The following is a 25,744-nucleotide window of genomic DNA, read 5'->3' as shown; positions in this document are numbered from 1 at the left end:
GATGAATGTAAATCGTTTCAACTAGTTTGCACCAACGATGGGTTACCAGAAATCTCTAATTCAGAATATCTATGTACAACTCCCTAGATCTATGTTAGATGCTTTACAAATTGAGCAAAAACCTAATGTGCCATTTAAGATTTAAAAGGGAAACCCAAACTCAGTCTTGCGGTGTTTTGATGGGATCGCCCGTTGCCCATGGTTTGTAGGCGCCTTCATCACCACGGTTCTGCAAAAACCTAAGAGCGTTCAGTACAATTTACAAGCTAATCTACCAAGCAATTTTGTGAAATCAAGGAACTAGGAAGTGCAATATCGAAAATCTATGGTATCAACTAACAAAAGAAGCATTCCATTTTATCTAAGATGACCACCATTGCCAAGACACAAGCTCGTCAAACAAAACTCTGTTCAATTTTGTCAAGCTGAGGATATTAATGGAAACTGTAACAATAAAGTCCATGAGAATCCTAAAGGGGTGTCATTTATAAGATTTATAAATGGAGACAAAACAGAACGAAATGGGTAAAGGCAAGACAAAGGGGACCAGCTGAAGATGGGTGTGATGCATTCACAGCAGGAAGGATGATGCAGCTGCTGTGGGTGCTCGCTAACAGATCTCTCATTTGTCAGCAAGCTTCCTAAAATGCCAGGTATAGAACACCTGGGATCAGTCAAACCTTTGATGATGACATGCTAAAGAGGTCAGAAATAATAATCATGAGTGCTTCGGGAGATATTCACCTTATAGGAAATGCGGCAGAAACTCGGAAGACGATGGATCAAGGAGATAGCCAGGCATGAGGTGCGGTTGAAGGTAAAGATGACAGCTTAGACAAGAGTCAACTGCTACAGTCACAGGTTGTTGGAAGGTATAAATAACCCGGCAAGCAATAAATGGAGTACCATGATTAATGGTGTGTTGCGCTATGTGGGTTTTTAATATATCCAGTAATGAGCCTTCAAACAGATGGTGCAAAAATGATCATTATAGGGAGCAATGATAACTATGGGGAATAGGACAAGAGTGGTTATTATACCTAAAAGAGTGGTCAATGCTTACAGCCCAAATGAACAGAGAGAACTTCCAATGTTTTGGCATGAGTTGGCCAAAACATTCTCATCCTCGCATCTCGAGACATCCCGCCCTCCTTGAAGATAGTTTCAATCAGACAACGGCTAAAGAGTTAACTGTTATGGGTGTTATAAGTCTTTAGCATGGCACTACAACTATAGATTTAACAGCTACAGGTTTTACATGAGAGAAGACATAGCAATCAACAGGTTTCCATTTTCCAACCCAAAAGTAATGAAAAATTGATGAAATTATGCATTGGTGCCACACATGACAAAGCAAACTTCATTCAAATTGAGGCCATACTTTGTGATGCTTATCAGTATTATCTTAATTATCCCGAGCACAACTAACAGTATTCCATATAGAGTTATAGAATAGCAAGAAGGACGCCTCCATAGTTCTATTGCACGCAAAATAAGAATGTGTTCGTCAAATATAACATTCATCTTTTACTATCTACATTATCTTATAAGGAAAAAGATGTTTTAGCAGTCAACAAGGTTAACAAGTTAATCTTGAAATGTTTCTAGATCTTTTATCTGATATCATACCTAAGGATATCAGAAATGTGAGCTAACCCTAGCCGTACAAATATTGATGGGCAGACAATGTAGTCCCAATAATAACTTATAAAAGGGGTGAGGAATAGCAAAAAAGCAACACATTACCTGTAACCAGAAGAAGAAACCACGCAAGAGAAGCAAACCCCTGTTGGGATCAGCAGACTTGATCTGACTCACAAGATCTAAATTGCAGAAGCAATGATAAGAGATTATCTATTCACACAACAATTGTATGACAAATCTTACAACAGCACAATCTGAAATTACAAGTGAGACATAAAACTAGCTTGTATAGAATAGTTTAGATTTCTATATCTTGAACTGAAGTTCATAATCAATCAAAATGTATGCATGTCACATATCACATCATCATGCATAAGTATATTCAAGTGGGAATTGTTAGGTGCATTGTTAGACGGATAGAGTTTTCCTGAGAGCATTTGATCAACTTACAGTACATCTAGCAATATAGTTGGAATATAGTCATGAACAGATGCAGAGATTGAGCAAGTGTATCACCATTCCATTAAGTTAAAGAAGAAAGTAATAGAAAAGTACCACATAGGTAATCAGAAGTCAAAATACATGCAGCTACCATTGAAAAAAGATAAATAGGTATCTAAAAGGAATGGACAACATGAGCTCTTGTCCTATATAGTTATGTATACATCTTTTTCCTATATACAATTCTTCATGTGTTGTAGGCAACGATGCTTTTCAAAGTTAAGAAGCTAACTTGAAATACAGGTACACTATGGATTTAAATGGAACAAATGTATGTCAAAGCCTGAGCTATCCATTGGATTAGTTTGAATTCTTCCACAGAAAAATTCTCTTTACAGCATGATTTGTGCTACATGTGAATTGTGTGAAGGCTGTGGCATAAGCTCCAATTTTTTGCTCTATGCATAATATATTCCAAATCATGTTACAAGCAAAGCATTTTCAAAAGGACTTGATGGCGGATGCTTATAGGTCCTTCCCTGAAAAGGTATAGAGTTAGATGCACTCAACAAGTTAATTTGGACTAGTCAAGTTCTGATTGAAAGATGAGATCAAGATGAAGATATTCATCCTAAAAAAAGGATTCATTGCTTAGGTGTGCAAAATAATTGATTAAATAATTTCTAAATCACAAAAGGGGGGATAAAATGTCATATAACTTGAACGTCAAGAACTCTTCCTACAGTCAAATGTAATAAAAAATTATTATGTGGAATTCAATATTATAAACAAAGTAGTCAATTAATTAGTTCTTTCATACAATAATCGAACAAATTCCTCATATCAAAATTGGTGAAACAATGCACAAGAATCATGTCAATGTGCAGTTTGGGGTGGGTCATGTCTGTTCAGTCTTCTCTTACATGTAGAGATATTCTGTTCTTTCAATCAAAGCCCTGGCACCAACATCCCAGCAGAACAACATCATGGCTCACCATTAAATAGCTCATATCAAATTTCCTACAGCATGTGAGTAGTCTAAGGACAACTACATAATTAGATGCAAAAAGGAGCTTGTTTATTCTCTCTCTCTCTCTCTCTCCCTCTCTCTCTCTCTCTCTCTCTCTCTCTTCAAAATAGTAGGCTACACACAAACCTTTTGATAGCACATCGGAGAACACTGAACCCTTGACATATTGGCAATAGAATCTAGTAAAATTATAAATGTCTCTGATAAGTCTACATACATGAGATTATGTGTATAAGCATTACAGTAAGGCAGTAAGATCAGCCCTATATAATATGTAGATAGCAAATGTCCAATTTTAGACCACTTCACTCAGCAATTAGTCATCAAAGAACATTTAAATTCAAATCCTCATGTCACTTATCTGAATGAGATAACATTATGTGAATCAACACATACCAGGGTAGTGATCAGGAGATGAATAACCCAATTGGTTTGTTGTGTAAGGTCTGGATTCATCACCTAAGTCCTTCATTTCCGGCATATATAGACTTATCAAAGACATCAACCGTTCATATTCAACTTGGTCAAATGGCATTTCAAGGACACTCGTTAGCCTACTCTGGAATGAAGATGTTAATGTATGCTGCAGTGTTTCAACAGAATAACCCACATCTTCAGATGCTTGCAGTCCCTAACATGTATGGCCAAACCAAAAGATAAAATATCAGCATTAATGAAATAAGGTATTTTAAATGAAAACAATATACATGATGATATAAATGTCAAGGTTTCACTTTATGGCTTCCATGAAGGGCAGATTGCAAACACAAGACAATCTAATTAAAGATGGGAGACAATTTAATTAACAAAGGGATACTCAAGAGTTGTTCAAGTATTTGTTGGCAGTGAAATAATGAGTGTAATTCACATCTTTTTTCAATTGTCTTGTCACCTGTGAATGGTAGCACATGAAGAAGACCTCTGAGCTTCTGACACATCTTAAGACGAGCTGTCATTAGAACAAAGGCTAAGAGAATTTGCTAATAATTGCACTGCTCATTTTTTTGGCAATTAGTATCCAAAGGTGTCCATTAGCTGCCACTGTTGATCCTTAATGGTTAGAAAGGAATAACAGAATATATAAATTGCCGCTTTATCCGAGGAAGCATTCATTAATAGAACCAAAGAGACTGTGAGGGGCAAATTTTCTTCTAGTGTTGCTGTTGAGGAAAATGTTATTAGAAGTGATTTTAGAAACCTCGAATTTCTCTCTTTACTAAGGTTTGATCAAGAGTTTTATGTAGTTTCTTCTTGCCTTGTTTATTTTGATTGAAGTGTGTTTTTAGTAGCTCGTCACCTTTACATACCAGGTAATGTCGTATTCATTATGTTGCTACATAAGGTATTTGAATGAAAAGAGTCTTCTTGCTTCTAGGGGTAATTGCACATAGTGATTCGCCCCAGCATTGGTGGGAGCCCAGCGCACTTGGCAACCTAGTCAGCCTAGAACCCACTTGCCAAAAATAATAGAAGGTTTAAGAGAACCACCATATTGTCACGAACGGTCGTCGCGCACCCGCAACAACTCCGTTCAACGAACCGTTCATCGCTCACACCCACATGTACAGCTGCTTGACAGCATGTTTTGTCATGGTTTTGGGTCATTTTGCTGTAAATATGTAAGTTCGAACAAGCTGCAGCGTTGCAAAGCGATCGCTCACCGAACCGAGCAAAACAGCCCCAAAACAGCCCAAAACGGCTCCGTTTTCGCGTGCCGCGGGAGGTGAGCGGAGTGCTGCCTCCGCTCACCAAAATGTCAGCCATCTCAGCACCCAGGAACCCCCCGGGTGGCACATGGCTGGATGGGGCTTCGGTTATATACCGGGCGTTGAACACTCTTTCGCAAGTTCGCACGTGACCTTTACGGGAACTTGGTTTTGCGCCCGGGACCAGGTGAGTGACTGTTTGTGGGCTTGCAGCTGTTCGTTCATCCTTGAAAGCCTTGTTTTCCTCCCTCTCCCCCTTTTCTCTTGTGCACACAAGGTGTTCGACGATTTGCTTGTAAAGCTTCCCTTTTCGCGAGACTTCGGGACTTGTCCGTTGCTCGTTCTTTCGATCTAACTTTCTTTCTCTTTTACAGGTCCTTCGGGACCTGCGAGAGGTTACAAAGTGGCTGATCCTTGCGGAGCAAGATCGCAAGGGCGAAGCGCGACTTAGGCAACGCAAGCTAAGTTCGCGTCTTTGCCACACGGGTGACCCGCGACTTTGGCAACGCACGCTAGCTTCGAGTCTTTGGCCGCAAGGGTGCCTCACGCCTTAGGCAATTCCAGCTAAGGTCGTGACAATATGGTTTTATCTCCATCTCACTATGTTAGAACCCTTGCAGATTCTAAACTTGGGGTTGATCTCTTTAGGGGATCGGCTTCCTTGGAACTCTTTAGGGGTTCCTTCCTTCAAGTTGCTGCTCAAAGGCTGCAAAAAAGATTCATCTATTGCTTAAGAAAAGATGAGGAATACATGACTATTTATAGGGCTTCTAAACCCTAACTCCTAATAGGACTCCTACTCAAGACTTCTACTTCTAACCAACTCCTAATATGACTCCTACTCAAGACTCATATTCCTTTACAACTCCTTATTCTTCTTTAAGAAACAACCTCCTAACCCTAGCCGGCCTCTTCACCTCTTTAATAGGGGTCGGCTTAGGTAGGTTTTACATGAATGTCCCTCTCAATTAGGACTCTCCTAGCTAGAGTCCTAACAGACCCGCCCTCTTCAAATCAGTCTTGTCCTCAAGGCTGACGATTCATGAATTTTGAAAATTTGATCTTCAAGTCGTCATAGTTCTCCTAAGTGGCATCTTCTGTTGGTAGGTTCACCCACTGTATTAGCATTTTAGTAGTGGGTCGTCGTCGTCGAGTCACAATACGTCAATCAATAATGGTACTTGGCTGGGTCTGGAGTTCTCCTTGGATAGTCATATTTGGCGGGTGGCTTTGGGCTGTCTCCAAGCACCTATTTACAACTTTTGTCTCGTCGTCGATTTGTGGGTGATATGTCATACTCCTTTTCAATTTAGTACCCTGCATATAGAATAACTTTGTCTAAAATCTGCTCGTGAAGATGTAAGTAGAATTTTAAGCACAATGCGTCCCTTATAGTGTAATTTTTTTGAGTCCCAATTGTAATGAGCCACGGAGCTTGGTGCTTCCTCCAAATTTTTTATAATCTTACTAGTCTCTGAATCTTCCTGTCATTCCATCTTAATATCCTCAAGGAAGTCGTTGGTCGAAAGTGAAACGGCTGAAACTTCAGCTTGCTCGGGTAGCTGCGAAAGCGCATCTGCAAGAATATTCTCTTTCCCCTTTTTGTAAGTTATTTTATAATCAAATCCAAGAAGTTTTGTTACTCATTTTTGCTGCTCAGGGGATGATATCTTTCGCTCCAAAAAGTACTTGAGGCTTTTATGGTCGGTTTTAATTTGAAATCGCCGACCAATCAAGTAGGGTCTCCACCTTGTTGCTACGCGCACAATGGCGAGCATCTCCTTATCATATATTGACTTATTTTGATGGGAGGGAGATAATGTCTTGCTAGTGTATGCGAGTGGTCGACCATCTTGAATGAGAATGGCTCCAATTCCGACTCTAGATGTGTCGGCCTCAATAATGAAGGGTCGATTGAAATCTGGTAGTGTTAGCACCGGCATCGTCATCATGGCTGTCTTAAGTTTGTCGAAGGAAGCGGAGGCTCTATCCAACCATTGGAAAACATCTTTTTCCAGTAAGGACGTAAGTGGTGCATTGATCTTTCCATAGTTTTTCATGAACTTACGGTAGTAGCCTGTTAAACCCAGAAAGCCATGTAGCAATTTTATGTTTCTCGGGGTCGGCCAGTTTTGCATTGCTCCAATTTTGAAGGGGTCCACTGCCACACCTTCCTCTGATATGTTATGTCCAAGATATTCCATCTTCTGTTGAAGAAAGCAAAAATCCGTAGTGGTTGTTGTGTGTTCAAAAGGTGGTTTTCGGTATGTCTTCTTCGCACGCTCGTATTTGATGATACCCGGATCAAAGGTCCAGCTTTGTGAAGATTTGCGCTCCCTTTTATCTAGCAATTCATCTACTATTGGAATAAGGTATTTGTCCTTGATGGTTATGCCATTGAGAGCTCGGTAATCAACACATATTCGCCTTGTTCCGTCCTTCTTGCGTACAAGTAGCACCGGTGAAGAGTAGAGGTTGCAACTTGGCCGAATAACTCCTGTTTCGAGCATCTCTTTTATAATCATTTCTATTTCATCCTTCTGGAGATGTGGATACTGATATGGCTGAGCATTTGCTGAAGATTTGCCTGGAAGGATCGTTATACAATGATCATGCCGACGGGTAAGAGGTAGGTTGTGCGGTTCGTTAAATATATTTGAAAATTCAGCAAGCAAAGGAAGTAGATTTGGATCTTCAAATTCTGTTGGCTCTTCCTTAGTTTGCTGCTCAAGTTGTACTAAAAAGCCGCTGCATGCTTTATGCAAAACCTTCTCCATTTGTTGTGTGCAAATCGTTGTTATGTCGCCCCCACGTTTCCCGTGCAATGTCACCTGTTTCTCCTTACTGTAAAATTTCATAATTAGTTTCATAAAATTCCAGGGAATATCACCTAATGTCGTCAACCATTTAATTCTGAGCATGACCTCATGATTGTTAAGAGGGAGAAGGAAGAAATCTGCAATTATCTCTTGGTCATGCAGCAATAGTTTCTCCTGCGGGCGCCTACGATCACAATTCAAAATCCGTCCGTCGGTGACCTTAACATCAAACCTGCAGCGATTCTCGATAGGTAATGCTATCCGAACAGCAAGCTTACTATTTAAGAAGTTAGTAGTACTGCCCGTGTCGATGAGAACAGTGATCGGTTGTTGTTTGAGAAGGCCTCCAACTTTCATCGTTTGCGGGTTTGAGTAGTCGGCTAGTGCGTGTACTGTAACATCAGTCGGTTGTGGCTCTTCTTCCGCATCTTCTTTATGTTCAAGGTTCTCTTCTGAATGTTCAATGACCTCTTCTTCTATTGGTTCAATAATAAGATGCATCCCTTTCATCATTTGTGGGTTTGAGTAGCCAGCTAGTGTGTGTACTGTAACGTCGGTCGGTTGTGGCTCTTCTTCCGCAACTTCTTCGTTATGTTTAAGGCTCTCTTTTGAATGCTCAATGACCTCTTCTTCTACTGGTTCAATAAAAGAAAATCTCCCTTTTCTACAGCAATTCTTGTAACTCCACGGCTCGTCGCAATGCCAACATAACCGCTTCGTAGATTGCTCCCGAAGCTCTTCTCTTGCTAACTTCTTTGGTGCAAGGACTCGATCGACAGTAGGAGGGGCTGAGGGCTTCAATATTTCTGGTTGAGGAGCAACTCTAGTCCTCCAAGCTTTATGATTCAATCGGATCTCTGGCTTCAAGCCCTCAATAAAGGTCATCAATAGCTGTTTTTGAGACCAATCATGAGTTTGATTAGATAACCTTTCAAACTTGGTTTGGTACTCCTGAATGGTGGAGGTTTATCGGATCTTTGCTAATTGTCCGTCAATATTCTCGTAATCGGTTGGTCTGAAGCGGATCAGCAATCCTTCTTTGAATTGTCGCCATGAAAGGACTTCATAAGTGTTTTCAAACCAGTCAAACCACTGTATGGCATCCCCTTCAAGATGTATAGCTGCAATTTTCACCATAGATGCGTTCGCGGTTTTGTGGTACCAAAAATATCGCTCCGCACGCGAAATCCAACCAATCGGGTCTCCTTCTTCCCATCTAGGGAAGTCTACCCTCATGCGTGGATAGTTGAGATCGATCATAGAACCTCCCATCTTTTGGAAGTCATCTCTTCGGGCTTGGTGCGATTGGGCAGAGCTCTCTCTTTGATGTGATTTCTTCGGGCTTAGTGGTCGGCCCAATCTGAGTTCAGTAAAGAGTGTCCGAATCGTATCCTCCATTCGTGCCTCAAAGGCTTCGAATTTAGCATTGATTGCCTCCTCAGATGTCATAGTATATGCCTCCAAATCTGTGATGTTATGATCTCTCTTTTGTTGTCGGGTTAAAGGTGTGTATAGGTTGAGAGAGGTGATGGTCGAAAGGGTTGGTGGATTGGTAGATGTACGCTGCGATTTAGGCTTGTTTTGTGGTTGTTTTGGGTGCACTTTGAGGGTATGGTTTAATGAAGTTTTAGGGCTGTGGATGAAAGTTTTGGATCTGTGGTAGATGGTAGCAAAGGTTTGATAGAAATAAGTGGAAGTTGCAGCAAGTATGTGCTGTCTTTGTAAGAGTAGAATTGTCGTCGAAGAAACAGCAATTTCTCGACGTAATTTTCACCAAAAACTTAAGAGAATTGAGGATGGAATTGATAGCAAAATCACACTTTATATGACAGCAAGGATGTCTAATTTAATCAAGAAAATTTCGGCAGTATAACAACAAGGAAATTGGTGCAAGTTGCGATTGCAGAATTCTCGTCGAAAAATTTCAGCGGTTTACGACGAAAATTTGCAGCAACACAAAATCGTTTTTAGAGATGAATTTCTCAATAGATCAATCTTAGATGGAAGCCAAGATGATCTATGAAGTGTATAAGAAATTTCATTAAAAAAAGATTGTAAATAGATGGGTTAAGGCAACAATATGCGGCTGAAATTTTCTGCAGCATAGATTTTCAAGCGTAGCAGATTGGACATAAAAGATCAATAGTTTATATTGAAAATTTTTCGATGAAACCAAAGGGAAATCCACTGTTAGGAAGTGTCAAAGATGTCAAAAAAATTTCATAGAAATTTGGATAGAAAAAACACAATAGCAAGATTAAACATATGGTGCTATGCGGTTGGAATTCTGCAATGTATCTTTCGTCGTAGAGATGAAAACTTTGTGACGAAAAGTTTATGCAATAATATAGGAACAATTTTTTTTTTTTGATTTTCGAATAAGGATAACTAAATTGCAACAGCAGTAAGGTAGGAAACCAGAACCTGTTGCAATTCACAGGGAGATCAAAGGATGATCCACGGTGGTGGAGATGATGGTGAAATTTAACGACGATCTTTTAAGCAATTATGGGAATTGCTTTAGATGGTTGTGGAAGGTTGATAGATGGCTGTGGAAGGGCAGCGAGACGCCAAGAACGCTGCTCTGATACCAGGTGTTAGAACCCTTGTAGATTCTAAACTTGGGGTTGATCTCTTAAGGGGATCGGCCTCCTTGGAACTCTATAGGGGTTCCTCCCTCCAAGTTGCTGCTCAAAGGTTGCAGAAAAGATTCATCTATTGCTTATGAAAAGAGGAGGAATACATGACTATTTATAGGGCTTCTAAACCCTAACTCCTAATAGGACTCCTATTCAAAACTCCTACTTCTAACCAACTCCTAATATGACTCCTACTCAAGACTCCTATTCCTTTACAACTCCTTATTCTTCTCTAAGAAACAACCTCCTAACCCTAGCCGACCTCTTCACCTTTTTAATAGGGGTCGGCTTAGGTATGTTTTACATGAATGTCCCTCTCAATTAGGACTCTTCTAGCTAGAGTTCTAACACACTAGAACATACATCACTTACTTTTCCTGATTGTTCAATTTAAGTAACCAAAACTTCTTTTTAAAATTCTTCCCCTTTTCTTCCATGTCATAAGATAATCACATTAGTATCCCATTCCTCTTCTTCTTGAACTTTTTCCTTTCTTTCTCTTCTTCCTATGACACATTGATTTGAAGTAAAAACATGTTGGAATTATTCACTCCTATAGTATAGTGGCATAGCTCGATTCAAGTATCACAGGTACCCACAACATTAATGATTTCTTGAAATCAAGGTTCTGAAAAAGTTCGTTCAGCATTGCTTTACAAGCTAGTTGCAGCTCCTGCCTGCTCAAAGACATGTGCCAAAAAGAGCAATATGATGGAGTCAATAAAAAATTTTGCAAGAAAAGTAAAAACATGACGTAGCAAATAACGGCAACTCAAGGAAGAACTAGAGGATGATAACCAACATTACCTAGGCTAAATTTGTTACACTTATGTCAGTTCCACAGAATGAATACATATTAATCAAACCTAAAATTTTACTCTATTGGAAGTGCTTGTTGTCATTTTACAAAAAAATGTTGCTGTAGTAATGGCCACTAGGATAACGCAAAGAGGAAAAAGGTCACACATAAGACAAGATATAACATATTTTCTCCAAACACTTATTACACACCCTTTACGTATATGCACTCATGCTTCATTTTCTTGTCAGATTTTCATCTCTTGCTAAACACATCTTCTTGCAATGTATTTAAATGTGCCAATTTTTTTCATTTGCAGAGTACCATAGACAATGCACAACTGTGTTTTAGATATTTATATTCATTTAATCTACAAGTGGTGAGGGCGAGCCTCGGTACAACGGTAAGGTTGCTCCTGTATGACCTGAGAGGCCAAGGTATGAGTCACAAAAACAGCCTCCTTAAATATTTAAAGGTGAAGCTACGTACATTGACCCTCACCAAACCCACCATTGGCAGGAGCCTCGTGCACTTGGTACACCCCCTAATCTAAGGGTGGTGTCCCAGGTAACTTCCCTGGTAGAGAAGTTCATATACAATATTTAGAAAATGGCCAAAAATAAGCATAACATAGTTATTGTATCCACAAATTATATCATTTGAATAACAAAATCCATCAGTGTTAGATTGTTACAGCTCTCTAGACCATGATCCAGTAAATATTATTTATTATTTCTGCTAAAAGGCTAAGAGCAAAGTTAGATTTAAAGATACATAATCCAGAATCATAATAAACCAAAATAAAAACCCATTCAGATATGAAATTGTCATATGGCTTGTTCTAAAGCGAAAAAGGAGGGTACTGAATAAATAATAGTATTAGTCAGCTTAGACAAGGGCACTCACCAATGAAGTAGAAGACTGAAGAGAACCATGATATGATTTTATCTCCATCTCACCAGGACATACATCACTTTCTTTTCCACAAAGTTTGATCTCAGCCACCTTTAATTCTTCAACTTCCTCCCATTCCTTTTCTTCTCCCTCATGTACGATATTCATATTATTCTCCCCTTCCTTCTCTTCTTGAACTTCCTTCCCTTCACTTCCTTTCTTTTCTTCTCCCTCTGACATATCATTTTGAACTGAAAGAATTGTTGTATCATCACATTCAATAACTATATGGTCAGGTAATGCAGGTACCCATGGCTTAAATGCTCCTTCATAACCAACGTTCTGCAAAAGAGTGATAAATAATTTACAAGCTAGTTCCAGCTCCTGCAGAAAGACATACTCCAAAAGCAAGCAATTATAGAAATTTCAATAATAAAAAATGCACAAAATGAGCAACTCTAAAGAAGAGCTCAGTTTAGAAGATAACCATCATAACCAAGACTAAAACAAATTAAACTATGGCCACTCGCACATACTACATACAAGTTTGCTAAATACTGAAGCTGCTTGTTGTCATTTTATGAAGAAATCTTGATTTACTATAAATGGCTGCTAGATATATGCAAAGAAGAAAAAGGTCACAAAGAACATATATATAGCATATTTGCACCAACACTTTGTTACACCCTTATGTTCATGCACTCATGTTTCTTTTTCTTTTTTTTGCAAAGGGTAAGTGATAAGACAGTATTCGACCATGCAGGACCTTGCTATCAATTGTCAAAGTCTTCACCAGCTGAGCGGATTGACATCCTCTTGTTACATGAGGAACCCTCAGAAATTTTTGGTGAGTAGGTCCATTACACTCATGTTTTATAAATTCTCTTGTTGGTTTTTATCTCTTGCTTTATAACTTCTCTTGATGGTTTTTATCTCTTGCTAAATATGGCTTTCTGCTTCCTAGATTCGTATTCAAGTTGTGTTTGTTTCATCCATTTGCATTTTCCCTAGAGAGAATTTCACATGCAACACAATGGTAAAAGCATGGTATGCAATTTCGAATGGTACCGTCCGGTACGGGCAGTACGTACCGGTCCAACAGCATACCGGTACGCGGACCGTCCGCTACCGGACGGAACGTGCTACAGTGCTACAGTGTTACACTATAGCAGCGCTATAGTGTTACAGTAAGAGGAAGAAATATTTAAAATCGTTCGGTAACAGTGATACAGTGCTCCAACAGTCAAATTGACCGTTGGAGCCCTTTCTCATAGTATTTAAACCCCTTCTTCTCCCCTATTTCACTCCATTACATTTTAATACTCTCTTAAACTATCTCAAACTCTTTTTTTCTCACATTTGTGTTATCCTAAACTCTACAAAACAACGATTTGTAAATTGAATCGAGGTTAATTTAGGAAAATTAAGAGGAAAAACTTTCTAATCAAGAGGTATGTTTACATAAGGACAATTCGTAATGGACTGAAATATGAACCTTGTACAAGATATTCTTTAAAACCCGAAAAAGATATGTGATACTATTCTTACCTAATTTACATTGATTTTGCTAAACTTATGCTATTACTATATTTATTTCTAACTTAAAAACCCTATCCTAACTTTCTTTTTATTTTCAGGTATTTTTGTAGGGTTTTACACCTAAATTAGGTGTACCGCTCGGTACGCCCTGGCATACCGCTCAGTACACGGTACCATACCATACCAAGCCAACCTCGAAACACCAGTACGGTACGATATTGCATAAACAAGCTTAAAGTAGTTATTGTAAGTGCAAAGTATACCATTAAACAATCTACACTATAATTGTATTAGATTATTGCGGTCTCTAAGTATGTTCAGTTTGATACAATTTTTCACTTTTGTTAAGAGGCTAAGTCAATCTTATGCAGCCTAATAAATTTGCACACAAACCAAAACCATGATAAACTATAATGGAAACCCATTCATATATGAATTTTTCATCACCACTTAATCTGAAGAAAAATAGTTGCACGTGGTATCATAAATTCCCCAACACAAAAAGAATTATCCAGTACATATCATCAGTCACCATATTAAATTCCCATTAAAGTTCTATACAGTCATAATGCCAACAGAAAAAGACCTGAACCAGATACTTTATGTTAACTTTCCAAGTGACAACTTTAACACAATTTGTGTCACTTTGTGCATACTTGTTCCAGTATCTTCACAGTATTCACAACCTCATTTAGGCATATTATTCTCAACTTGCCTAGGAAATCTCTTCTAGTTAAGCCTGGGATTATCCCTTGCTTGTGCCATTTTATATTACAAAAGAAATAAAAGAATCATCACATTCTTAAGATTATGCAGTTCTAGTTTCAGTAACCATTAGTCATGGATCAATAAATTCTCTAGGCAAAGTTATTTTTCAGTCACTTTTGTATTTCCACTATTGCTATGAACTCTATTCTTAAAAACATAGCTTGCATGACTGCTCCAATCTGTATGGTCCTCTTCTTATTCCTATGAGCAAATAAATATTTGCTTTACATATAAAATTATCTTCTTCACGACGAATATTCCTTATTCGTCATTGTTTAATGAGATACTACAGCTCTAAAATTAACCGCTGCAGGTGTTTCCAATGACAGAGCAATCAACTGAGTTCTCAACGTAAAATATAATGATGAGAGGTTCACAATTCATCAGCACTATAATGTGAGAAAACAAACTTCACTCAAGGCTATAGTTTTGTGATGCCAACTAGTAAAATCTTTTGAACATCCAGAGCAAAGAAAATAGAACTTGTGTCAAAGTAGTATAATCACAAGGGCTTGTTCGTAATTCAATTGAATGCAAAAGAAGAATGCATTCGTCATACAAAACATGCATACTTTCATTATCCTCACCATCTTTATCAATTAAAATTACAATAAGAAGTTCTGGTAAATGATCAGGACTGATCAACCTAGCTCAAGCCCAAGTTCAGCCAGCCCAAAGACTCAAGCCTGAACTCAGATTGAGTTGGACTCGAACTAAGATTTGTACTAGGAGTCCCCTATGCGGGAATAAGAGTTGGACTCCAATTGAGAGTACTTCTCTAGATAGGTTAAGAGTCTTTCGTGCTACAAATATAAGTAAAAGGGGGGTCGCAGCCCTAGGGGAGGGAAAAGAGAGCAAGGTGACAACAAAAGAGAAGCCTAAGCCGAGCTTGCATGCTCAAGAAGTTGGAGCTATTGCTCAGGAAGTCCAAGCTTGTTGCTTAAAAAATCTCTTTACAATTGCATGATTAGGTATTCCTTTCTCAAAAAACAATCTAGATCCTTTTTCTTTTTTAGATTTCTCTTTTTCCAGTGTCCCTATCAATGCGCATCTCTATCAATACTCTCACAAAGCGTAAATCCGCTCGGAAGGATTCTATCAACAAATCCTTTCCCAAACGGATCAAGTGGTACCAGAGTGATGACCCTAACGCCTGTGGATGGTTACCACCACACAAAGATATAAAATTTCAAGTGAAGAACTTCAGGAATTAGAGATTTAACATTGATTGTCGATGAAAAGAGATGACGAAGCGATGACAAAAAGTAATCCAGCAGCATCACTAGATCTTTTTGCCTAAGTCGCATCACGTAAAAGATGGAGGACGAGATGAGTTGGATCCAACCCTAAGCCAACACGACAACAAAAGAAGCTAGAGATAAGCGTGTCATAGCAAAGGAGTCATCTTCGTTGAAAACCAAAACTGTTCATCAAAAGACACTATGATTGTGATGCCACCATGGAACCGGTGGCAAAGGCAAGATTCAGACCTTTCCAAGCCAAGGCTGGGACGTCAAGACTCCATCAACGCATAGATGTTAGACGTGGGGCTCAATCAACTTGACGTCTACTTTACCCTATACGAGCATCACAGCGAGGATAATGGAGCTTACGTGGCTCAAGTTAACAAGCCATGCTTTAGAATGGTGGATCGACTGCCTACGAGACTACAACGATGTTGAGATGACATGGGGCAATTTAAAAGACTTATCTAACAAGAGTTATACCCAAAAGGCTACCTTAAAGATCAATGAAAAAGATGGCATGACATAGCTTGTGCAAAGAACGAGACCAATTGGTGCAAGACGACACCGAGTTTCCATGACAAGCCATGGCACTCGGAAACTCCCTCGATAACCACTCAAAGGTGATGAAGTTTATCGCTGGTTTGCATGCCTGGATAATACCGAATTGAGCCTCTTCAAGGCTCACAACATCTCGAGTGCCAACGAAACATCCATGACATTTAGAAGGAAGAACAGAATCCACAACAAGAGGACTGCTGAGGACAAAAAGGGCTACTCAAAGGCCAAGAAAAATTCTAGTAAGAATCCTTCTTCTTCGAATAAAAGTGACCTCTTCTATGATCACTGTAAAATTGTTGGACATATAATAGAGAAGTGCTAGATCCCAATCGATAACGATCCTATTGAACTTGCATTGATTGATTGTACGGATCCCAGTCTATCACTTTCATCCATCGGCCCAGAGGTTGTAAAAGAGCTCTTTATGCCAAAAATTCAAGTGAAGCAAGAAGTCATCAACATCAATAGTTAAAAGAATCTCATCTCGACAAGCTCAGTCCAGAAACTTGGCCTACAAACCACACCTCATCTGAACAAATATCCATTGGGTTGGATCCAAAAGGATGTGTGGTTAAGGATAAATCAGCAGTGAAAATTTTGCTTCACCATCACCAACAAATACATATTGTGAGAAGTAGTGCCCCAAGACATATGCTTGGTAATCTTCGAAAGTATGTACCTTTGGAACCGAGTTGTTGTCTACTACTGCTGACCCCAGCGATACGAGTTCCTAAAGGACGGCAATAGGTTCCTCATATGTGAGAAAAAGAGCGTATGTGCAATTGATCTCATGACAACCGACCAAGCAAAATGGATGGTGAACACATGCTAAAGATTCGTTTCGTGTTAATACTCATTCAACCGGTTGAAGCGAGAATGTGAGCCTTAGCCTTATCAGCTACATGCAAGAAAGAGGATGATGGTAAGTTACAAGAACATGCCACCATCTTCACTGAACCGGATCTCAAGTCAAGCTATCATTAAGTCTTGAGTCCGAGAAGAAGACATGTGGAAGATAGCCTTCAGATGCGTCAAGGGCTATTCAAGTGCCTGGTCATCCCAATTGGACTTTGCAACGCCCCTACCATGTTCATGCGGTTGATGGACAATGTGTTACGTCCACACATCAATGACTTTATCATCATATACCTCGAAGACATTCTCATCTACAACCAATCAAGGGAAGAACATATTGAGTTTGTATAAAAGGTGTTCCACATTTTAGAGAAACACCAATTGTGTCTTAACCCAAAGAAGTGCAAGTTCGGAAAACAAATCCTCGTCTACCTCGCTTCGTCTTAAGAGAAGGGAAAATCCAAGACAATTTGAATAAATTTAAGACAATCCGAGAATGGTTGAAGTTGAGAACGATCACAAAGGTTTGAAGCTTCATGGGGCATGCCAATATCTCCGTAAGTTCATCCAAAACTTCATCATCCATGTTGTACCATTACAATCCCTCACCAAGGCCTATCAAAAGCTCGAGTGGTGTTTTGTCAATCTATTCTTCTTGTTGAAGAGGAAGATTAGCGAGGCTCCAGTCCTAGCCTTACTGAACCTACAAAGATTCTTCAAGTTGGAGGCGACCACGTCTAGATATGCGATGGGGGCCTTTTTTGTGCAAGATAATCGACCCGAGACGTGCTAATTTAAGATGTTCCAAGGATCTCACTTTGTGATGTTCCAAGAATAAGAACTACCAAATGTACGATAAAGAATCACTCACACTACACAAAGCCATCGAGTATTGACACGTCTCTCCTTGGAAAGGAGATGATTGTCTACACCGATCATCATCTAGTTCAATACTTGCAAACATAGTCCGAATTGGAGCAAGATCGACACATGAAGCAGATGTCATACCTATAGCAATTTAACCTTGTAATCAAATAGAATAAGGGAGTATAAAACAATCTAGTTGACATGTTACGCAACCCCTTATCACGAATCGTTGCTTGTTTATTCAAATGTAGGTACAACCGAGTCTACATGATGATTACATGAGCATGTACGAGAAAAACCCGAAGTTCAAGGCCTGATTGAAGAGCTCAAGGCAAAAACAACAGAGTTCATGTTTCGAGAAGGGCCCATTGTCCAAGGGAACTCAATTTTATGTATCGAAAGAGGTAGATCATGTGAACCGAATGCGAGAGGCAAATATGTCCAGGTCGCAAGGCACTTTGGCATGACGAAGACATTGCAAAACCTGTAATATTACGTTTGTTGGCCTCGGATACAATAGGATGTGGCATAGTTTATGAGAGGATTTGTGTTATGCAACACCTCCAACCAGCCACCCACGAGACCGTGAGAGAGCATTTCCATGGACTTCTTGGGGGGTCTTCCTAACACGTGGAAGGGTCATGACTACCTCTTCGTGGCGGTCGATAAGTTTTCAAAAATAATAGTGTTCATTAAGAAAATGATTACCTAAGGAGTCAGCACAATTATTTTTCCAATATATATGAATGTACTTCGAGCTTCCAAGCTCAATCGTGTCCGCAAAGATGAACAGTTCTTAAGCCATGATAGGCACTCGATTGAAGACCAGCAAAAATGAATAGAGATGTCCAGCTTTTGGAGATCTCCTTGGGCCATGATGTGCACTTGATTGAAGAAAATTACTATATTACACTCCTAGGCGAATGGACAAACCAAAATAGTGAATTGTCCGATAGTTCATCTAATATAATGATACAACTCCCAACATCCAAAAACATGAGACAAAAACCTACCTTATCCGCAATTGGCATTTAATCGAGTGGCACACAACTCCATGACCAAGTCACTGTTTGAGGTATGCACTTACCCCAAAGCCCTTTTGACTTGCAGTTTGTAGTTTACAACCAATTCAATATCACAAATCTCCAAAGAAGCAACATAGCACTATGAGTCTAAAATTTCTTGAACACATCCGACGAGTGTACAAGAAAGCCGAACAGCAGCTTCAGCAACTTCAATGGGCTCGACAGAAATACAAAGAGTACATGACCCACACCACGTTGAGGGTTGGTTCCAAGAATGTAACTCTAGACAGAGACACCATTGCCGAAAAAAAATGTTACTACCATAAGATAAGGCATCAAAACAACTTTTGGAGTGGATACAAAGGGAAAATTCCTAGGTCAACAAGATCAAGGATTGACGTTCTGCCCGAAATGGTACAGCAGAAGCAATGCATACCGGTTTGACAGAAGATCGAGATGCGAAACACCCTGTACTGAGCAGTATATATATGGGGTAGTCGTAACGGGCGAAATAGTCAAATTTGAAAATTATCAATGTGTATTGACCGGTAACAATTGGATTTCAATCGATATGGATCAATGGCTATGATCCATATTGGTCCGACGATCAAATTACTCGTTCGACCACTTTCAAACCCCATGTAAACCTCCTCCCTCTGCTCTTTCACCTTCTCTCGCTCTCACAACTTATAAACGACGTTTTCAAAAGCACTATGTGCCAAAAGGCGCCAAGGTCCCAAAACGCCCGAGGCGCTCGCTCGAGTGAAGAGAGACATTCCTGGATATTAAAATTTTAAAAATATATAATATATTTTAAGTAGTGTTTTCAAAAGGGGGTGAAATTTGAGGTGGGTGCTAACTACTAAGCAGTGTTTTTTACCCGCTATTATGTTCTAAGCAATGTTTTCATATCAATGTGATGTTCTTACCTAGGTGAACTTAAAACTCCTAAGTTCTAACTCCTAACAAACTAATAGTGCACTACCTCAATATGGTGCAGTAAGTTAATTGATGAAAGTATTACCTATATTACCTATAAAATGAGAACGAGAGGACTGAGAAGATGGAGAAGTAACCAGTGGTTGTGGAGGAAGGTGAAAATCAATGGTGGACGAAGTTGGAAAGGGTGGTGGACAAAGCTACGACAGCGAATGGACGAAGTGCAGCAGTGAACGAAGCGGATGAAGGCAGTGGACAAGGTTTCCAATCATGGCGGATGAAGCAGATGGATTGCAACGACGGATGGAGTATATGAAGGCATAATACGAGGTTGCTGACGATGAGGAATGAGGCGGACAAAGCGTACGAAGGCGATGGGCAAGCAGTATTATTTCACTTTTGGTTTCTTTCATTGGGTCAGGTGCATGGGGGGAGGGGTATTAGGGTAATGACATTAGTTGGTTCAATTGAACTAGCTTACTTACCTAGTCGAACCCAAGCTTAAAGTCGGCTCGATTTAGCTCGAGCACATGGCTTGAACAGTGTTTCGTTGCAACGCCTCGCCACGAGGTGTTGCAAGGTGCTGGGCCTCTCCTCACCCAAGCGCCTTTTGAAAACACTACTTCTAAACTCTCTTTTTCACTCAATCACTCTCTCTTTCTAACACATTCACTCTTTTTCTCAATTAAAGCTGACCTTTGGTGATTAGAGCTTCATTGGGAGGATTAACACATCCTAACAAGTTATTTAGAGGAGGATCACTCTAATTAGAAGGTATGTATTCTCTTACTACTTCTTAGTTAGATTTTGGCATGATTAGCTCCATTATATGTAGTTAACGATGATTAGGGTCAATCACATATTTTTAATGCCAAATTAGGGGTAATTAGATGAATATATCTTGTTTATTGTGTGATTAGTGACATTAATTTGCATGAAGGTACTTTTAGTTAGCTTTTGACATGATTAGATTAGCACCATTATATCAAGTTAATGATGATTAGGGTCAATCTCTTACTTTTAGTGCCCAAATTAAGGGTATTTGGACATAAACACAGCTTATTATTTATGTGATTCGTGGCATTAATTATAATTTAGGCATCATTTGGGACATTATTATACTTTTAATTAGTTATGGACATGATTAGCTCCTTATTAGTTTCATTATATTGTTAATGATCATTAGGGTCAATCACTTACTTTCAGTTCAAATTTGGGGGTAATTAGGACTAAATGCAGCTTATGAATTGAAAGATTAGTGATCATAATTTGAATTTAGGCATAGTTAGGGTCAATAAGCTTCCTTTTTAGTGCTAATTTGCAGGTAATTAGGCCTAAACGCACTTGTTACTTGTGTGATTAGTGTCATTTTATCTAATTTAGGATTATTTTGTCAACTATGATTATTTAGAGCCCAATTATGATTATTTTGTCTATTATAAACCTTATTTTGTTGATTATCAACCTAATTTTTCCGATTAGAGCCCAATTATGATTGTTTTGTCAATTACAAACCTAATTGTCAATTAAAACCCAATTATGATTGTTTTGTAATTAAAAACCTAATTTGGGGTAATTAGGTATAAACACATCATCTAGACCCAATTAGGGTCCTTACTTGATTGATAATGCATTATCACAGCATGTTAATTTATAAATATTTACAGGAAAATGACACCAAAGGAACAGATACACGATCCGGCTTGGGATCATGCTGTTTGGACAACAATCATCATCATTGATAGTATATTCATTATGATTACGTCGATAGGAGCGGAGGAATCATTCAACTAAAGCAACATTTAGTTGGCGGCCTGGCGGGTATCTTAATGTCGCAAAATGCACCAAGGTTCCAATGGAGCTCCATAGAACATTTCAAGATAAGCTACTCCAATTTGCTTCCATTGGTTTCTTAATTTGTTTAAATCTTGAAGTTACGACACGTAATCTAATATATCAATTCTTCTTTGTAGATGATTAAATATCAATAGAAGAACTATTCAGAACATGCCACGAAGTTGGTCCTCAACATCCAAAAAGATAAATCTGGTATCCCTTCTTTATTTGGGCATCCTCTTATTGAAATTAAATTAATTTTGCATTAAGTTCTAATTAAACAGGTATAATGTAGGTTTTTTTTATTTTTCAAGCTTTTTTTGAGAATTCACGATGATTCTTTGGAGCCATCGGCATGTACCGGCATACTGACACACGATACGTCAATACCAATTAATGCATACCAGTCCGAGCCTTGATCGGCATGCTAGTCGACATGAGACTATAATCCTTGAGCAAGATAGTTCACAAAAGCCGAAGAAGAAGAGTTGTCTTCTCTTCAATTCCATATTCAACGGGAGTTGAATAGCTAAATTGGGGGACCCATGATCAGGGATGATCAACCCAACTCAAGTCCATGTTCGACTAACTCAAAGACTCAAGCCTGAGCTTAAGGAGTCCCCTACATTGGACTAAGAGTTGAGGACTCCGATTAAGAGTCCTTCTTTAGTTATGTTTTCTCGAGTTAGGTTAGGAGTCTTCCGTGCTACACCTATAAGTAAAAAGGGGTCAACTATCATAAGAGGAGGGAAAAGAGAGAGGTGGCAACAAGAGCAAAGGAACAGATAGCCAAGCTTGCATGCTCAAAAAAGTCCAGGCTTGTTGCTCGAGAAGTCTCTTTATTACATGATTAGGTATTCCTTTTTCAAGTCCGAACTTGTTGCTCAAGAAGTCTCTTTGCAATTGCATGATTAGGTAATCCTTCTTCTCTTTCATATTTCTCTTCTTCCAACATCCCTATCAATCCTCATAAAAAATGTAAATCTGCTCAGAGGAAGGATTCAATCACCGAATCATTTCCCCCAAACTAATCAATAAATATTGGGACAAATAAGTAACAAGTAGATGAAAAATAAGAACATAAGAAGTATAAAAATAGTCATAGAAATAATTGATGGGTAATCATATTATCTTGAGATTGTGTGCAGTATGGCCTTAGAGGATGTAAAAGGCAAAAATGTATCTCATAGATCCTTAACGATTCTATTCCTTGTTTACCAAAGATAAAACAAAGAGGACAATAGGCATAAGATAAAATGTCAACAACAACTTAAAAGAGGAGAGTGAGCAAGAACATAAAAAGGGAACAATACCTTTAACCAAAAGAAGAAGCCATGGAGAAACAAACTTTTGTGGTGATCATCAAATGCTGATGAGATGCGTCTGGCAAGATCTAAATCAGAGAAACAGTCATTAGAACTCAGCCATTCATGCAGCAATTGTATGAAAAATCATACAACAGAACAGTCCGAAACTATCTAAGACATGGTAATAGCTTACTTCAAACCGATAAACTAGTTTCAACTTGTACATCAATGAATGATAGTTCATCAAACATCAAGATGGCCCATACATGTAACAGACCATCTAATCATGCAGAAGTATAATTAAGCAGGTTGCAAGGTATGGATATTTTGATGTCCAGAGAGATTCCAAGTTATTTTTAATATGGGACTATTGAGCCAGTGCTGTGTCCCTTGTAACATCTTGTGGTTGTTTGGCCATAAGACTAACTATTATGAGATTATAGGATGAACATAAGATCGAGAATTGGATAACTGCTTCAACGGTTGGATGTCTGTTATCTGAAAAGACAGCAAGTGAACAGCAAATATCAGCGTGTGAATTGACTTTAATACTCACCAGGATGACAATCGAGATATGAACTTCCCAACTGGTTTGTCATGTAAGGTTTGGATCCATTACGCAATTCCTTGTATTTCACTATTGGATTCCGAATATTAATCAAAGACATCATATTTTCAAATTCTTTCTGATCAAATGGCTTCCTGAGGATATCCATAAGCCTGTCCCTGAATGAAGATGACCTATGCTGCAGTAATTCGTCAAAGTAGCTAGCCTGCAATCCGTCGTATATAAGATAGCATGGTAAAAATATGATATTACAGAGGTAGCGTCAGGAACTACATACAAAACACAATCAATTAGCAGTTAGCACTGACTAGACCATGAGACTAACCGTGGAACTGGAGGTTTGAAGAGGATCATCGTACAGTTTCATTTCCATTTCCATGGGGTGTACAGCTTCATTTTCAATTTCTTCTTCTTCTTCTTTTTCTTGAACTTCCTCCCCTCCATTTCGTTCTTTCTCATATACGATGGTCACATTGTTCCCGTACTGGAGAATCATCGAGCGGCCGCACGCCTTGACGTGGTTCAAGAACACCTGGTAATCCTCATCGATCAACGAGCCTCCAACGTCCCTCCCGCTTTGGGAAAGAGGAGCACGCGGGCCAGAGGCCTCGCAAGGCTCCTGACCCAGGCCATTGTTCTTGCGCCTCTTCTTGGCGTTACACGCTCGGCTAGAGGTGCTCAACCGACGCTTCCGGGGCTGCGACCGAACCGCGGTGACACAGGAGTCCTCGTCCTGTTCGTATTTGATTCGCCACCGCGAGCCTCCGATGATCACCTCGAAAACGTAGGACTTGTCATCGACGTTAAGGTGGTCCAGCAACAGCTTGTATTGAGCATCGGCCTCGTCTTGGCGGATACCAAAGCCGTCCGATTCGTGGCTGAGGGGATTCCGGCCGTAGTCGACGATGGGACGATTCTCCTCGGCGCCAGGCGCAAAGACTTGGAGAGGACGAGGATCGTCGGAGGAGAGGATTCCTTCGGATCGAAGGCGGCGTTTTCTACTGCAAGTGACGAGCAAAGGGGAACCGACGCCGCGCGGAGGTGGCGACATCTCGGCGCCGTGCATGATCGATTTCTAGGGCAATTATTGTTTAATAGTAGGAATCCCAACGTATGTCAAAAGACTGCAACACGATATTTGGACTTAATGTCATCAGATGTCTTAATTTGTTTATTATCAATTAAACAATACTGATAGGATCAAGAGCACTAAAAGGGGGTGTGAATTAATGCCGCATAAAATTTTCGACGATTAAAACTGTGTTTATACGATAAAAGCGATTTTGGTAAGAAAATCGATTCGTAAATCACTTTAACCTGTGATCAAACGAGATGTAGTTAAAGCAAATATATAGAGGCAGTTTGCAGTTAAGATAGACAATAGAATGTAATAGCAAACTGGAATATGACATTCGTACGATAAAAGCAATTTCGGTATGAAAGTCAATTCGTAAATCACTTTAACTTGTAATCATGCGAGATGCAGTTAAAGCAAAGATATAAAGACAGTTTGCAGTTACGATGAAAATCAGAATATAAACGCAAACTGAAATATGATGTTCGTACGATAAAATCGATTTCCGTCTTAACGCCGATTCGGAAAATACTTAATTATGAAACACGTTCGTAAATAAGCAAACGGCAGTAAGCTATTGAGGAGGTTTGCAGTAAAGATAAGATGCTCAAAGTAAATGCAAACCGAGATTTAGAATGGTTCGGTCAATCTTGACATACATCCACTTTTGGCTTCCTCCACCAACAAGATCACTAATGTCCACTAGAGGCCTTCCTTCAATAGGCGAAGGCCAACCACCATTTTACAGTTTCACTCCTTTTGACGAGCTTAGAAGACAACCTTTACAGAAATTTCTCTCCTCTCTTGAAAGATCAAAACTTGGAAGAAAAGAGGGAGGAGAACTTCTAACCTTTACAACACTTTTGAGCTCTAAAAATCACAGAGTAAAATTGGATTTTCGATGCTTTTGGGTGCCCTTTCATTACTGAAAGGGTGAGGTATTTATAGGCCCTAAACTAGTTTGAATTCCGAGCTCAAAATTGTCATCTCCCGGATTTCTGGGGTCATGGCGGTACTACCACCTGACTAAGGTGGTACAACCACTTGGCAGCTCGGAGACCGAGCCTCTAGGCGGTGCCATCGCTTGACAGGGGCGGTTGCACTGCCCAGTCTCACTCAGAGACTGAGCCCAAGCGGTGCCACCGCTTGATAGGGGCGGTTGCACCGCCCAGCTTTCATGGGAGACCA

General features: G+C 39.5%; 1 protein-coding gene across 4 annotated transcripts; it reads right to left on the bottom strand.

Moving 5' to 3' along the window:
* Positions 1-2: 2 nt before the first annotated feature.
* On the bottom strand, positions 3-24,586 carry LOC135635541 (uncharacterized). Of its 4 annotated transcripts, none has more exons than XM_065146674.1 (8): positions 23,807-24,586; positions 23,470-23,686; positions 22,920-22,999; positions 11,985-12,356; positions 3,512-3,746; positions 1,747-1,823; positions 1,041-1,151; positions 3-229 (listed from the first exon to the last, which is right to left on the bottom strand). In XM_065146674.1, the coding sequence occupies exons 1-7, from the start codon at positions 24,545-24,547 to the stop codon at positions 1,053-1,055; spliced, it is 1,821 nt and encodes a 606-aa protein (XP_065002746.1). In that variant the 5' UTR covers positions 24,548-24,586; the 3' UTR covers positions 3-229; positions 1,041-1,052. The 4 variants fall into 4 exon arrangements, with proteins under 4 accessions (XP_065002746.1, XP_065002748.1, XP_065002747.1 ...); XM_065146676.1 differs by having other exon boundaries at positions 11,985-12,314; XM_065146675.1 differs by lacking the exon at positions 1,041-1,151.
* Positions 24,587-25,744: the final 1,158 nt, after the last annotated feature.

Source organism: Musa acuminata, chromosome BXJ3-4 (genome assembly GCF_036884655.1).
Source record: "Musa acuminata AAA Group cultivar baxijiao chromosome BXJ3-4, Cavendish_Baxijiao_AAA, whole genome shotgun sequence".
Lineage (NCBI taxonomy): Eukaryota > Viridiplantae > Streptophyta > Magnoliopsida > Zingiberales > Musaceae > Musa > Musa acuminata.
The sequence above is the reverse complement of the archived record's forward strand: the minus strand, read 5'-3'. Positions and strand labels throughout refer to the sequence as shown.

Bases quoted from the DNA above. Each gene is read 5' to 3' on its own strand.
- LOC135635541 (XM_065146674.1), bottom strand. From the start codon at position 24,547: ATGCACGGCGCCGAGATGTCGCCACCTCCGCGCGGCGTCGGTTCCCCT. The intron at 3,747-11,984 runs GTGAGTGCCCTT...CATACATGTTAG, and splicing joins TTCAGTCTTCTACTTCATTG to GGACTGCAAGCATCTGAAGA. The intron at 1,824-3,511 runs GTATGTGTTGAT...TCTGCAATTTAG, and splicing joins ATCTCCTGATCACTACCCTG to ATCTTGTGAGTCAGATCAAG.